This window comes from Scardinius erythrophthalmus, assembly GCF_964197995.2.
Source record: "Scardinius erythrophthalmus genome assembly, chromosome: 4".
Classification (NCBI taxonomy): domain Eukaryota; kingdom Metazoa; phylum Chordata; class Actinopteri; order Cypriniformes; family Leuciscidae; genus Scardinius; species Scardinius erythrophthalmus.
Window position 1 is genome coordinate 27,669,620 of NC_138224.1, and position 16,469 is coordinate 27,686,088.

Below are 16,469 nucleotides of genomic sequence, written 5' to 3' on the forward strand. Positions count from 1 at the left end.
ATTTGCTTGAGGGTCTGATTGAACCGCTCTGTCAGCCCATCTGTCTGCGGGTGGTAGGGAGTAGTGCGCACCCTCTTTATGCCGAGGAGTTGATAAACCTGTTTCAAAAGTACTGACATGAAATTAGTGCCTTGGTCCGTTAAAATCTCACAAGGGAAACCCACTCTTGAGAAAAATTGCACCAAGGAAAAAGCCACAGTTTTTGCTTTAACTGATTTCAATGGGAAGACTTCTGGATATTTGGTTGCATAGTCGGTTACTACCAACATGAAGCGGTTTCCTGTTTTGCTTTTCTCCACCGGACCAACAATGTCCATCCCAAGACGCTCAAAGGGAATACTTGTAACTGGGAGAGGTTGAAGTGGAGCTTTGGAGGGACTTTTCATTGATGTCTTTTGGCACTGAGAGCAGCTTCTACAGAACTGGGCGACATCAGTTTGCAAACCTGGCCAGTAGAAATGGCGCTTAATACGAGCTGTGGTCTTATGTTTCCCTAAGTGGCCCGCCCAGGGAATGGAGTGACCCAAGTTAAGTACTATTTCTCGGGCCACCTGTGGGACCACTAGCTGCTTCACCTGGCCATTCTGATGGTAAAGAACACCATTCTGTAGAACATACTCATCTTGCTCACCATTAGTATTGGTCTCCTGCTTCCTTCCTCGTGCTCTCTGCAAAAGGGTAGACAAAGTTGGATCATTTTCCTGCATTTGCATTTTATCTGTAGGTATTTGAAACCCCAGGGACATGTCAGGAGTAACCTCAGCTGATGGTTGTATAGCCGTGCCCTGAAATTTGTCTTGCCTCCTCTGACTACGAGTCTTGTGAGCTTTCCCGGGACCTGTCTCAAACTCTTCATTATAGAAGGGCAAGGCACTAAGGGCTATGGAGTCTACATCCACCTGCTTAGCTTGTGCCCTAGTGACCACATTACAACTTTGTACCGGCTTTATCAAGTCATAAAGTACTGGCAGATCTTCACCCAAAACTACAGGGAAAGGTAAGTGATACGCAACTCCCACATTTAACAGATACATCTGTCCCTCTATCTCCAGATAAATATCAGCAGTGGGGTAATGCTTCTCGTCACCATGTACACAGCAAATAGGGACAGTCTCAAGGGTACAGATAGCATTAGCTGGTACATATTTTCTCAGTACAAGGGTCTGAGTACTGCCAGTGTCAATCAAGGCTCTGAGGTTTTCCCCATTGATTTTAACCCAAGTCATTTTCATGGTGTGATTACCTTTGGATTCAGGGTTAGCACTCTGGCGTGGAATAAAACACATTTGGGTCAGCTTGGCTGGATTCTTTGGGCACATTGGTTTCACATGACCTTCCTGTCCACACAAGTAGCAAATGGGCGTTCTGTTAGGAGCTCTAGGTGATGTATATTGATTTTCCCTCATGGGGGGCTTACCCACTCCTTGCACCGGCCTCTGTTGGTACTGAGGGGGTATGGGCCTATGGCCGTCCTTACCAGCCTTCCCACCCATACTACTCCATGGCTGACCCTTTTTCCGGGCAAGAACAAACACATCAGCAGGTGTGGCAGCTTCAGCAGCAGATTTCGGCCCATGCTCCTTTACCCAAACCTGAAGCTCAGGAGACAGCATTCTCAAGAATTGTTCCATGATCAGGATTTCACTAATTTCATGAAGTGTTTTACCTTGCGGTTGGATCCATTTTACATACAGCTCTTTAAGCCTCACATACAGCTCCTTGGGGCTTTCCTCAGGTTCCACATAGAGAGATCTGAACCTCTGCCTGTAGGTCTCAGGGTTAATATCATATTTTTTCAGAATTGCTGTTTTCACTTTATCATATTCGTGAGCATCATCTACATCCATATGCACATAGGCTCCTCTGGCCTTACCCGTCAGCAATGGGAGGAGACGAAAAACCCAGTCCACTTTTGGCCACCGACATGCCACTGCAATTCTCTCAAAGGTGATTAAAAAATGTTCAACATCATCATTTTCTGTTAATTTTTCCAGTCTTGGCTCATGAAAAGATCGAGGCTGACCTGCTGAAGACATGGTGGGGTGGATCAACTCTATAGAGGGTGAGGCTTGGGCCTTTGGATGATCCACATTCAAATCATAGTCCTCAGAAGGATCTGGCACTGTGGAAGCAGGCTCTGGTACTGGAGATGTGCGAACCTCTACCTCCTCCTGCAGAAGGCGAAACTGATGCTGTAGTGCTTTGAACTGGTACTCCTGGCGGTTAGCTTCCTCTCTCAATTTAGCCTCTCTGGTCTCCTGTTGACCCATAAATGACCGCATGATCCCAGCCAGGTCACTCAGCGTTGGCTCTCTGCCATCTTCATCCTCACCACCTGATGCTCCCTTTAGTGCTTCACCTTCCATTGCGTCCTCACCTTCCACCCGGTGTCCTCTCTCCATATGGGTTGACTCAGTCTTCTTATTCCCTGTCTGGCCGCCTCTTGTCACTCTCCCTCCTCGCATGTTTCACAAAAAAAAAAAAAAAAAAAAAAAAAAAAAAACCCTGCGCTCCTCAACTGGCTAGTCCCACCGCTGCCACCATATGTCAGGGACCAAGCAGTTAAGCAAGAGGAGTCACAAGGAAAGTTCAAAAAGTAAGGATTTTAATTTCCCAATAATCATAACAAAAAAATAAAGACAAAGTTTTGGGCCAAAAACAAAACAAATAAACAGACAGTAACTAGAGCTCTGAACATAAAAGACTCAAAATACAACTAACTTCCTACACAAGAAACAACAGGGACTTATATATTGGCTGATCAGACCAATTTTGACACACAGGGGAAGACTAACAACACTACTACATAAACTACAAATAACAGCAAAATCTACCTAAAACTTATTCCAAAAGAAATATACTTTTACTTAACCTTAACTCAACAAAAATACTCAATATAATATAAATCTAAACCCAACATATCTAAGGAGAGAATGAGCTACACCCATAACAACATAAACAATGGTAGTGTCCAATTAGGCCACCTCCCCTATAAAGCTGCTCCTGCTTCAAGCGCCACCCCTTTAAGCCAGCCGACTTCCTGGATCTCTCCCGGGTGTGGAATCCAACACTGGTAAGCTCAGAAACAAATAATTATACAAACAGAATGACAATCCAAAAGTAACTAATGGTGCGCGCTCCCAAAAATATACTTCTGTATGGTCAACTAAATAAAGTATAAAGTATGTGAAATGAACTACGTGTCCTGTAAGTTATTTATAACTAAATAAATAACTACAAATGTATAATGTGTATGAAAAAGTATATAAACTAATCCTAAAGAAAAACAGCATAGACTCAGGAAAAATATAAGTGCATGAGGTTACCGCTCTTGAACTGGTTGTGAGGCCATGGCTGTGGCCATCACAGTGACCCTGGATCACAAAACCAGTTACAAGTCGCACAGGTTTATTTGTGGCAATAGCCAACAATACATTGAATGATGTATTGATGCATGAAAATTATCCATTTTTATTTTATGCCAAAAATCATTAGGATATTAAGTAAAGATCATGTTCCATGAAGATATTTAGTAAATTTCCTACCGTAAATATATAAAACATTTATTTTTGTGAGTGAATGCAGCACAATTGCAAACATAAATGGACAACTTTAAAGGCGATTTTCTCAATGTTTCGATTTTATTGCACCCTCAGATACCAGATTTTCAAATAGTTGTATCTCGGCCAAATACTGTCCTATCCTAACAAACCATATACCAGTTGAAAGCTTATTTATTCAGCTTTCATATGATCAACAAATCTCAGTTTAAAAAAATTGACCCATGTGACTGGTTTTGTGGTTCAGGGTCACACATGTACTTTTCCACAGTCTCTGTTGTTATTGACTTCCAAATAGTTTCTAGTTGTTCCCAAAGATTTGCTTTACATGAAATGTTTGTGCGGTCTTTGAATCCACTAACTTACTTAACACTTACCACTTTGAATCCACATTATATTTTAGCTTTAGAAACACTACTGTGAACTTAAGAGCTTACACATACTGGTGTGGATTAACCATTACAGAAACTTAAAAAATTATTTTCGTAATCACCAACACTGTTAGTTTAGGGCATCTGTGGTACAAACCTTACATTGGGTGGTGGTCTAAAAAAAATTGTTAAGCACTATACATTATATATATATATGTGTGTGTGTGTGTGTATTAGCGCACAGTGCAAATCAAATAAAAACTTAGCCCATATGTTTTATGCCCCTGATAGGGCTGGGCGATATATTTAGCTATATCTCGATATACGATATATATCTCGATATCTTTACAGGAAAAAGAACCCCCCAAAAACTACTGCAAAAACAGATATGCCAAATACCACAAAGTCTTTTTTATTGAAGTGCAAAGAGGTAGGCAGTTCACAAAGGAACAAGTGCTTCTGCAACATTTTTAAATATTTTTTTTATTCTTTTTTTTTATAATTAAAACTAACATAATCAAGTATGATATTTTTTTACTTTGAGCAATTAAATTTTGTAGTATTTCTGTTTCCTGTGTCTCACTTCAGGGGCTGCATCAGGTTGCACTGCACAGACGCAGGCAACGTCAATTCCTCAAGCCCCACTCGCAACATTATTTAGGTAGGAGATAAACGAAAACAAACAAAGTTAAGTCTGACACAGAGAAAGGGACCGATGGACGGCCAGCCGGGGTTCGTCTTAAGGAGAAATAAAAGAAACGACATTTGGAAATACTGCAAACTAAATATGTTGTAAATTCAAATCAGAGCGTCTTCCGTGTCTGGAATGAATGTATTCTTGAGTGTATAAAGGTAAAAATAATATAATTAGGGCTGTGCCGGTAAACTTGACAACCGCACCACCACGATGGCCAAGTAGCACCAGCGATGGTCCGCCAAAACAATTTTTTTGTATGTGAATGCTGTTTTACATTAATATTATGACACAAGTGAAGCACAAAGCTTTGTTTACAAAATAAATAATAAGTTAGCAATTAAATGTTACATCACAGCCATGGAAACATTGGGATTCACAACGAATGAGAGAGTTGTGCGTTAGCCCATACATTTAAGCTTTGTCGGCTTTGAATTCTGATTTGCGATCTGGTCACCCGATTATCAGTCAATTCAACAATATTCCATTAGTTATTCCATATAGAAAACTTGAATTGTCTCCTTTTAAACAAAACAATTCAAAACAATAAGAAATCAACTAGCCTACTCTCTGCGTATAGGCTAATCCATAGAAAATGTGCATTTCTCTCTATGGGCGCGTTCACTGCGAAGATGACGAGTCAGCATTGTCAACTTAATCTTTGCAGCCGACAGTGACACAGAAAACAGTAGTTTATTAATAAACAATTAAAATGTCTCTTTGCTATATGGCTGCATTTACACTGCAGGTCTTGATGCCCAATTCCGATTTGCTGACTATATCCGATTTTTTTGACGACCCGCTTACATCATCTTTTAAAAGTGACCCGTATCCGATATTTGCATTTACACTATACACTGCCAAAACAACCAAATATAGACGTTCTGGCCTGTAAAATGAAGTAAAACAGCTCGATATGCAATGGATGTAGAAGCAGAGAAAATTATTATAGTGATACGCTGATCGCGGTTATATCCGCGGGGGCTCTGCAGATAATCCGCCGCGGATCGGGCGGGTCAAGTAGGCTAATAAAAATAACATTCTGATTAATTTCGGGTGGGTCGCAGGTGGATAGATAAATCATTATTAACGAAAATATTAACTACATTCTCTAAAATATGAGCATGTTCCATTCCAGTTTAAGTTTCAAGGGAGTAAAGCCTGTTTATGCCATTAAGAAAATTAAATTCTGTCAAATAAATTTTGTTTTAAAGAAATGTTCATTTAAAAGCAGCACTCATTCATCAGTGTTTTATGTTACCATTAGAGATGCGCGCATCAACTGTCGCCTCGAGTCCGCTGTTGAAGGTGATGATCATCCATTTATCCTCACGTGTAACAACACATAAGAATAATAACTTTGACCATCGGGTGCGGATACTTAAATCAGAGAAAATTATTGGTGCGGGTGAGTGTCGGGTTGATGATTTGTTTTTGGCTGCGGATTCGCGTGACGTTGGAGCTCATCTGCGCATCTCTAATAATCCAGTGTTTTGCTTTCCGCACTATTTTCAAAGGTCAGTAAAACATTGCTCTCGTAAGGTGTAAAAAAAAAAATTGGCTACTCCACTGTGTTGAGCCTTCGACCTCCATCGCGCCTATAAGAAGTCATGTGTTCTCAGTTGGTGGTAGCCTATCACTTTTTTTAATGACGTACAACTCGCATTTACTGGGGAATATCCGATTTGTCTGCTTACATGGCACACGCAAATGCACGTATCCAATTCATATCCGATTTATTACCACATATGAATGAGGCCTGAATCCGATCTGAGAAAATCGGAATCCATGCGTTTTTTTCCTGCTTACACGTTCACCGGTCATATCCGATCTGTGCCACTTGAGAGGAAAAAATCGGAATTGGGTCACTTGAACCATGCAGTGTAAATGGGGCCTATATTTGACACGTTCATAATCATTACTTTTGCCGGTTCTTTGTGACAGCTGTTATGTGCGTTATTGGCAGTGTCACCCTCTAGTTACATGAACGCGTCACCACCGCATCAGCACCGAATACATGGAGATTTTATTTTAGAGAATAATCGCAAACTATTTGATATTCTATTATCAAATAAAAATTAATCGAATATTCAAAGATCGTAACTCATTCCTGTGTGGAATCTCGTTTCTTTTCCCAAATCTTCACTCACGTCTCACCCATTTTCTAAGGGGATTATAAACGTTTCTTCCTTGGTTCGCTTTTAATTAGGCCTATTATATTTGTATTCTTTACTGTGGTAAAGTAGAAAAACGCTGTAGGACATATAGCCTACATTTTTACTTGCATGTCAAATTCTTTTTAACACAGTTTGTGCTTGTTATTAGACATGGTAAGGCGCGTCAAGCTTATTTGTAAAGCACGTTTCACATGCACGGGTGAATATAGTTTCGCTTTAGCAGCGCAAAATCAAACATAGCCTAAATGTCTTGCCCTTATGGAGGATACAATTCGCTCTTCAGACCATTTACAACAAGTAGAAAACATAGGACCCAATGGCTCCTTGTCTGGAGCCCTGCAGTTATGTAAGACCAACCAACTTTGATGACAGACTTCTCATGCATTTCAGAATGTCCAAAACAGCATTTCAGATGCTGTGCAACGAGATCGGTACGCTAGTAAAAAAAGTCACAACTTTTTTGATGCGCATCGATGAATTTATTCAGTAAATGTGTTCCCATCATAGTTTATGCATGTTTTCTTATCTGATAAGCAATTGCCTTCTACTTGAGGCATTGAGGCAAAATTCATTTTTTTAATTTATGCACATTTTGGCGTTCCCATCCAGTGTTTTTTTATGCAATATCAGCATTATGCGCATAAACATAGATGCTGAAGAACACTGCATATTTTTCCCAGAATTAGTCTTTCCTTAGTGATAACACATAAAAGGCTTCTCTCCGGTGTTAAGTTATTCCTAAGGTGTCTGGAACCACACTGATGACAACAGTTCTCTCTTAAGTGAGTCCTCATGTGGTACTTAGGGTTATGTTAAATCTGAAACTCTTTCCACACTGATCATATATAAAAGGCTTCTCTCCAGCTTCTCTCCCATGTGGACATTAAGGTTTCCATGCTGATTGAAACTCATTCTCTCCAGTGTGAAGTCTCACGTGCCTGTTAAGGATTCCTTTTCGTTTGAAACTTTTTCCGCAGTGCTGGCAGGTAAAAGGCTTCTCTCCAGTGTGAATTCGCATGTGGACTTCAAGGTGTCCTTTTTGAGTGAATCTCTTTCCACACTGTGAGCATGTGTAAGGCTTCTCTCCAGTGTGAACTCTCATGTGGACTTTAAGGTTCCCATGTTGATCAAAACTCTTTCCACACTGAGGGCATGTGTAAGGCTTCTCGCCAGTGTGAACTCTCATATGGACTTTAAGGTTTCCATGTTGATCAAAGCTCTTTTCACACTGGGAGCACACGTAAGGCTTCTCTCCAGTGTGAATTCTCATATGGACTTTAAGGTTTCCATGTTGCTCAAAGCTCTCTTCACAATGAGAGCATGTGTAAGGCTTCTCTCTTGTGTGAATTCTCATGTGCCTAACAAGGCTTCCCTTTACAGTGAAACTTATTCCACATTGTTGGCAAGTGAAAGGGCTCTCTCCAGTGTGAACTCTCATGTGGTAATTAAGGTTTCCTTTTCGGTTGAAACTTTTTCCACAATGTTGACAGGTGAACAGCCTCTCTCCAGTGTGAAGCTTCATGTGGACTTCAAGGTTTCCATGTTGATTAAAACTCTTTCCACACAGTGGGCACATGTAAGGCTTATCTCCATTGTGAATTCTCATGTGCCTGTTAAGGCTTCCTTTTTGAGTGAAACTTTTCCCACACTGATGGCAGATGAAAGGACCCTCTACAGTGTGAATTGTCATGTGGGCTTTAAAGTTTTCATCTTGATCAAAAGTCTTTCCACACTGAGGGTATGTGACAGGTTTCCCTTTATTGTCATTCTGTGAGCAACTGAAAGAATTTTCTTCAGTTATGAAATCATAATGAATCTCATATTGATTCTTCTCCATTTCATTCAGTACTTCACTCTCCTCTTTCAGCATCATCAGGTCTAAGGTGAAAAAAGACAAATGAAAGTTAACCCCAGTTTAATGGCACAAAGCAACAGATATCAAAACAATTATACATAAAAGCATCAAAACCAACAACATAAAACTGCTAATGCTTCTTAAGCCCCTTAAGTTGATCCCATAAAATTGCCATAAAATTGTGCCTTATATGTGAAAGCAAACACATTTTGATTCAGATTCTGGGATCGATCTCGGGATGAGGACCTAGTAACATTGGCGGGATCAGTCCCGGAACGCTCCCTGTGTGAGCAAAAGGCAGGATCAATGCCATAAGGAGTGTTTAGCTGAGATCGTTCGCCAGCTTAGTGTAAAAACATAAACATGGTTCCCTGAGAAGGGGAGTGAGAAACTGTGTCTGGATCGTTGCTATGGGGATCAGCATCAGTGTGACTGGTGTCTGAAGCACATGTTATGACCTAAAGTGTAATTTTATTTAATATTTTAGTTTGTTATGTGTGTCAGGCCACTAGTTGGCAGTAGTGGTCGTTTCTCTGCCTTCTGTGCAGGTAAAGCCAGGTGAGGGTGATCACCTCTGCTGATGACTGCTCGGTTGGGAATGGTCTTCAAGGAAAAGAAGAGTATAAAGCCTAACTGATCTCAACTGAAGGAAGGCTTGTTTTTCTGCTGGTTGGACTTGTTTGTTGTTTCTGTACATTGCTGCTGCTGGTCAGTTGTGATTTATTTAAAAACTTACCCATTTTACTGATAAACTGTTATCTGATGTTTCTCTTGAAAATATTGTATATATTTACATTTAAGATTACACTAAAAATGTTATTGTAATTTAATGCATATTTAATTCATTAAAAAATATATGTATTTTTTAAAACCATCATTCATTAAAAAGTATTATTTTACCATCATTGGGCACACAGCAGTAATAAATCATTATCAATACAAGACTAACCTTTCTAATGATAGAAAGAACGCATAATTTTCTATCTTCATTAAACAACATACAGGATAGCACAATATTATAATTAAATTATTCATTTTCTCTTTATTCATTAAAATGCATAATATTGGCGTCATATTATATGCATACATACAGTTATAATAGTCATTACAATTCAAGTCTTATCATAATTGGTAAAACCTGAAAGCATAAGAAAGAAAACATTTTTTACTTTCTTTAGATAATATACAATATCACTCAATATTACTATTAAATACTATGGTAATGCCAGAAATTAGTCATAACTGTAGCGACATTCCCTTTTCTACCTTCTCTTATTAAATAACATTTTTATCAAGGGAAAATCTACATGCAAACTTTGGAATATAATATTTAAGGCACTCAGGTATGTTCTATGAAAAATATGATACATTTCTAGTTTCAACATTATTTGTTCTTCAGATATTCCTCTTTAAAAGAAAAAAGTATCAGCTATATGCAAAGTGGCCCACATATGGTTTTTGACCACTGAAACGGTGTACAATTGACCAATTTACTCATGCAGCCGCATTAAGATCTCCATATCTCTGGGATTGAACCATATATGGCCTTTAATATGAAGATACTAAAATAAATGTTTGTTAAGAACCAGAATCTAAAAGGATATTAAGATATCTTTAAAAGGCATGCAAACTGGAGGCAAAAAACACAAGTGCTTTTTCAACATTTTTTTAACTGTCCCCGTTGCCACATCTACCAATCTCTGTGTAAAAAATAAAATAATGATGCTGCCATCTTTCTAAAGTAATAGAAATATTTTGGCTTACTTCAAGTTTATGTTTGTCTTTCTACAGAAAAACTATTAACAAAATAAAAAGTTTGAGCCTGGGAAGTGTCTGAAATTTGGTTGATTTGACATGGAATGACCCAATAGTAGACCATTTGTCTGGTCATGTGATCTCAACATGTCTCTCCTCATCCATGTCAAATAAAACCACTTTAGTTTCTTTATTCTTCAAAAATATAATTAATTTCTTTAGAGATTTTAAACAGTATCGGTTTAGCTTTGAGAATGAAACCAACCTGTTTGTTCCTCAGTATCTTCTTGTTTCACTCCGAATGTTTCTTCAATCTTCTTGTCTTCACTCTCCTCTTTAATGAATGCCATATTTATAATAGTCACGTGGATCTCAGGTAAGCAGCTTCACCAGGAGTTTTTCTGTGTGTTTGGACAATATGTCATGTTTAAGATGAGAATAAATAACAGAAAAAAAAAAAATCTAAACTAAATCTCTGACCTCAATCAGCTCCCTAGTTCAGTAGTCTGCGCACACTGGTAAGGGAGTCAGTCATAGTCAATGACCTTAAATGGCCTGATTAGCCAAATATACTCAAAACAAGCTCTACAAATTACACACTTCATATTTAGAGTTATGACTTATTTCTATATTAAATTATTTGAAAATTATTTTTAATAGATTACACTTTCATGACAACATTTGCAGTTGGTTTGTTTAAGTTTTCATTACATGTTGTTCTCATAACATTGACCAGCAGGTCTCGTGAGCGTGCGGTGAATCGAGCAATTTGAATCAGTGATTCATTTTACGAATCAATTAACTCAGGAGTGTCGAAAAGCTCCGTTTCTCCCATTACTGCAGTCACCGAATTCCTGTGTACAACTAACTAATTTACGATATTGGGAGCAAAATGAGACGCACCTTTTCTGTTACTCATGTGGATGCGCTATACTCACAAAAAAAACGTTCATTACTATTAAATAAAGCATTACAATGTAACAATAATTAATTCATCTTACAGAGCTTGTAAATATTATGAAATTGACTGAACAGCATGATTTCATATAAACACCTTAAATGCATTTAAACACCAACCTTTCTTCAGCCGAATTACAACAGTGCGGTGCACACTTATGACGTCATATCGCCAGACCAAAATAAAAGTCCCAATTACACGCTGTCTAAAATCACAAAAGTGCATAGAATATTACATACAACATATATTTGATACTGTGAAAATATATACAATTTTAATAATTACTAATGAAACAGTGTGAGATTCTGTCTAAAAGGCAAAACTTCAATGTTTGGGTGCAGAAAACATTTACAAGATATCACAGTATTAAAAAGTGACAAGTCTGGTTTACCAGTTAAAATAACATGTATTATAAGTTAATAAAGCAGAGATCATATATGTTCAGTTGTGCTAAAAAAGTTTAAATACACTTTGAAGAATCTGCAAAAATGTTAACAATTTTAACGAAATAAGGGATGATACAAAATATTATATTTTTACAAATATTAATATAATATTATACATTATTTTTTATTTAGTGCTGTCCTGAATAAACTATTTTACATGAAAGATATACATATAGTCCACAAGACAAAACAAATAGCTGAATTTATAAAAATGACACCGTTCAAAAGTTTACATACCCTTGATTCTTAATACTGTGCCGTTACCTGGATGATCCATGACTTTTTTTTTTTTTTTTTTTTGTCCTTTGTTTGTCCTGAGCAGTTTACTGCCCAGTGTTCTACAGAAAAGTCATTCAGGTCCTGCAAATTCTTCAGTTTTCCAGCAAATGTAACCCTTTTAAAAAAAATTATTTATATTTTAACCCTTTCCAGCAGTGACTGTATGATTTTGAGATCCATCTTTTCACAACTAATGAAGAAAAGCACAACTAATGAAAAAGGTTCAAACATTCACTGATGCTCCAGAAGGAAACAAGACGCAAGAGGATGAAGATGGCCAAATTTTTCTTATTTTGTTTAAATATATATATTTTTAGCGCAATTTTCCACCGGACAAAATTGCGATTGTTAACTCATGATTTCTGTTCTGTCTGTGCGCACCAATCTTGCACTTCTATCTACTCCTCAACCAGACCACCTAGAGACTTCGGGTTTTCGGCATTATGTTAAGGAAGGTCTAATCTCGGGAACGCACAAAAAAAATCCAGGAAAAGATTTACTATCTCTTAGTGTTGTGATCCCATGACGTCAGAAAATTGCGCTAAAACACTCACTGAGTTTTTATTACTTGTTTTCATTTAGTACTGCCCTTTCGGAAGCAGCCGAAGATACTAAATTTTTCCCGGAAGACAAATAAAGTAAGGTATTTGCCAAGAACAAGCAACAATCTCAGTTGTAAAGAAATCTTTGACTGAGCCACCCTTACGAAAAAGAAGTATACTTCAAGTTAATTTTATGAAGTATACTTAAGTAATGTTCAAGTATATTTTTAAGTATACATTATGCAGTAAGTATACTAATGTCAATATGTACTTGTAGTAAACTTGTAAGTGTACTATTTTAATACCGCTTGGGACTAAATTGGCCCACTTTTAGTATATAAAAGTATATGTTTAAGTGTACTATAAGGGTAACAGTAGTTTTAGTAGTTTTATACTACAAGTTTTCTTTAAGTGAACTTAACATTATACTTGTAGTTTACTAATTATATATTATTTTTGCTCTTTTAGTGTACTCTCAGTAAACTACTAGTTTAGTAGTTTTATACTGCAAGTATACTTGCAAGTTTTCTTTTAGTGTACTCTCAGGAAACTACTAGTTTAGTAGTTTTATACTACAAGTTTTCTTTAAGTGAACTTAACATTATACTTATAGTTTACTATTTATATGTTATTTTTGAACTTGCAGTAGGCCTAGTCTATACCACTATGTTCAAATTTTATTTTTTTATACTTGAAAAATACCTTTAAATGTACTTTAATTTTAAAAACATTTTATTAGCTTCTTGCATCCTTTTTATCAACACTTGAATGTAGGTAAGGGACCGTTCGGTATTTATGGAAGGGGCCACCGGAGGAAAATAGGGGGGGGGGGTTATGTCTTTTTATTCTTTGTTAAGGGGAGGGTCATCCAACTTTTTTTAGTCTAGGGGGAGGGTCACCCAACTTTTATATTCATGAAAACAGCAACATTTCAAAGTGGCTTGTTTGGTGCAATTTTTTTCCATTTAGCTCCATGTTGATCTCGCATTATCAGCCGCCCTTCGATATCAGATGGGTCTGACCCAACAAAAATCCTGTTTGGTGCTGTTTGACAGTGCGCGCGCACTTCAGTTCGCTCTTAGAAAAAGTGCATCATGTCAGAACAGAATGCCAAAGAAATGTTTACCCGGCAAAGCTTTAAAGCACGAGCAAATAATAAACTTTTGTTAAGTGCACAGTGTCCTGTGAGTGTAACTCTACCGCTGCATTAAGATGTGATGTGAACGTAGGCTACGTCGAGTTTTACAGTATTGGACTGAGGCGCCAGATCTGCAGCTGATAGAATGTGCGCTGTAGGGCGATACTACCATATTTTAGTTTCCATTCTTATTTTGTTTCCACGATGTGTAAGATGTAGGGCTACCACATATTTAAATTACTATTAGTATTATTTAAGTTAACATAAAATACATAGACCTACACCACAACTAGTTGAGGATAAATTCGTTAAAATTGGGCGATTCCAGTGAATGGACGTGACATTTGCTGTCAAAACTTAAAATAAAAATCCTACGTCTGAGTCAAGACATTAGAAAAATATCAGTCTACACATGCGTTTTATATTTAATATGAGGGAAATACATGTGACGTGACACAAAAAAATCTTTAACTTTTAGGTGGCAAAATATTTTTTAGTAGGCTAATTCTATAAATTACACTGTGCAAACCAAAAGATATATACCCACCGGATGAATAAAGATCGGCCTCCACAGAACATAAAATATTATATTATTTTTATTTTATTTTTCGCTTTCGCATTTATGTGAAAAAAAAATAATAATGTTACGGGCGTGACAGTTCTCCATTACGGACATGACTGCTCTGAAGCGACTTAAAAATTTCACAGAGACCTCAAACAGAAAGCACAAAGCCTTTCTTTAAAGTGAATTTCGTTTTTTATTAATTTTATCTTAATTTTAATTTTAATCAATGTTTCATCTGGATTTAATAAATAAGAAGTAGGCTAGTCTATAGTAGAAAATAGATAATCATGACACGGAGGCGCGGGCGAGTGAACTGGACTCGTCTCATAAATGAACCGAAACTCAGCGTAAGGTAGGCTATGCTACTTGCCTCACAGACCTGAGAAATATATAGAAAGCTTGAAATGTCTACTTTAGAACAATTCATAACGAAAGAAAACAGACTGCTTTCTCCTTATGAAATGTGCATTTCTCTCTGGCGCGTTCTGAGAAGATCGCGGCGCATTGCCAACTTCATCTTTGCAGTAGACACAGAAAACACTTGTTTATTAATAGCCTAAACCAGCTATATTTGAAATATTAATAATCATTACTTTTGCCGGTTCTTTGTGACAGCTTTTAGATGCTTTATTCGCAACGCCACCCATGTTGAACGAGTCACACCGCATCAGCACCGAAAACATGTTTTTTTTTTCTAATCTAAAATCAAAAATCGTGATACGAACCGAATCGTAGGTTTGGTCTATCGTTACAGCCCTAGTAAGATGAGAAAGCAAGAGTTTATGGTTTAAAAAACAAACAAACAATGGCTATCTGAACATCTTTGCCAAGCGCAAACCAGTACAGAAGTAGGCTAATCAATAAATTATCGGGGAGGGTCATGCCTTTTTTCACAATCATTTTGGAGGGTCATAGAAAAATGTATTGCTGGCGAAGGGAGGGTCATGTCTTTTTTGACAACAGATCTCAAAACTCCTCCGGTGGCCCCTTAAATAAATAACGAACAGTCCCTAAGTTTCATAAAGAAAGGCAACAATTTAAACAAAAAAGTTGAATTGAAAGTTAAAAAAAATCTAATTTTTGTCAAAGACAAATTCATCCTTGATCAGATTGAGAACGATGATCAAAACACATATGGAGTAGATCGAGTCCAACACCCCCAAAGCTTCATAGTCGTTTTCTCTTCATGGGTTACGCTTCATTTCATTTGGTAATATTAAAGGTACCGTATGTAGGATTGTGGACAAAACTGGTACTGCAATCACTTTAAAAATACTGTAGAGCCGTGTATCCCCTCCCCCTCCCCCCTGACTCGAGGTTGCCAGATAAGCTGCAGGATTCAGCAGAAACGTATGCTGCTTCAATGAGCTTCCAATGGCAAGTGATGACGAGACGTACACAGTAAGTTTTTTTTTTCTGTTAATTGTGTTTATGCTTTATGAGAGATATTTTGATGAGTAATTACTTATTTTAAAAAATTACTAATTGTTGAGGTGCTGGGGCCATAATAGCTGAAGAGATAAGCGTTTTTGATTTGATATTTAATTTGATTTGATTTCTTTATTTTGAACATATAAATACAATTACAATTCAAAAAAAATCTGAGAAAAAAAAAGGATAATAGTAAAAGAAAACAAAAAAACATATAGACTTAAACAACAAAATAATACTTCCTTATTTTTCAATACGAAAAAAAAACACCTTGATTTACAAGTGCTAAAGTTTTTGTCATATTATAGGCTAAAAACAGAATAAACATTTGCCACAGAAATTATAACACGGGACAAATTCAATATCACCAATGGCTATCACAGGGTTGTTTTCAGTCCCATCAGAAAATATTGTTAGAGTAACTAAATTACATTAGCAATGGTCATACAGGTCAACTTGCAGCATGTGTAACTTAGTCCACGATATACGTGAAGAACGAATGACGAATATTTTTTTCTGAGGTAAAGTTAGGCTTGTCTCAATTACGTTTCAAATTGCCATAATGGTCGTGCTAATGTTTTCATCAGCGTCTCAGCATAATGACAGAGAAACGGGCTCCTATAATGCATTGCAAATGCATACGTCCATGTGAGCTAACGTTACGTTGCTTAAACACGCATAACTTTGTTCGACTGTCA

At 37.3% G+C, this 16,469-nt stretch overlaps 1 protein-coding gene across 2 annotated transcripts; it reads right to left on the reverse strand.

Annotated features, from left to right (window-relative positions):
- Nucleotides 1–7,264: 7,264 nt before the first annotated feature.
- On the reverse strand, nt 7,265–11,548 carry LOC308689538 (uncharacterized protein). 2 transcript variants are annotated; one of them, XM_081363306.1, is made up of 3 exons: nt 11,490–11,548; nt 10,678–10,813; nt 7,265–8,680 (listed from the first exon to the last, which is right to left on the reverse strand). In XM_081363306.1, the coding sequence occupies exons 2-3, from the start codon at nt 10,760–10,762 to the stop codon at nt 7,686–7,688; spliced, it is 1,080 nt and encodes a 359-aa protein (XP_081219432.1). In that variant the 5' UTR covers nt 10,763–10,813; nt 11,490–11,548; the 3' UTR covers nt 7,265–7,685. The 2 variants fall into 2 exon arrangements, with proteins under 2 accessions (XP_081219432.1, XP_081219431.1); XM_081363305.1 differs by having other exon boundaries at nt 11,467–11,502.
- Between the last annotated feature and the right edge of the window lie 4,921 nt (nt 11,549–16,469).

Bases quoted from the DNA above. Each gene is read 5' to 3' on its own strand.
- LOC308689538 (XM_081363306.1), bottom strand. From the start codon at position 10,762: ATGGCATTCATTAAAGAGGAGAGTGAAGACAAGAAGATTGAAGAAACA. The intron at 8,681-10,677 runs GTTGGTTTCATT...TTTTCACCTTAG, and splicing joins AGATACTGAGGAACAAACAG to ACCTGATGATGCTGAAAGAG.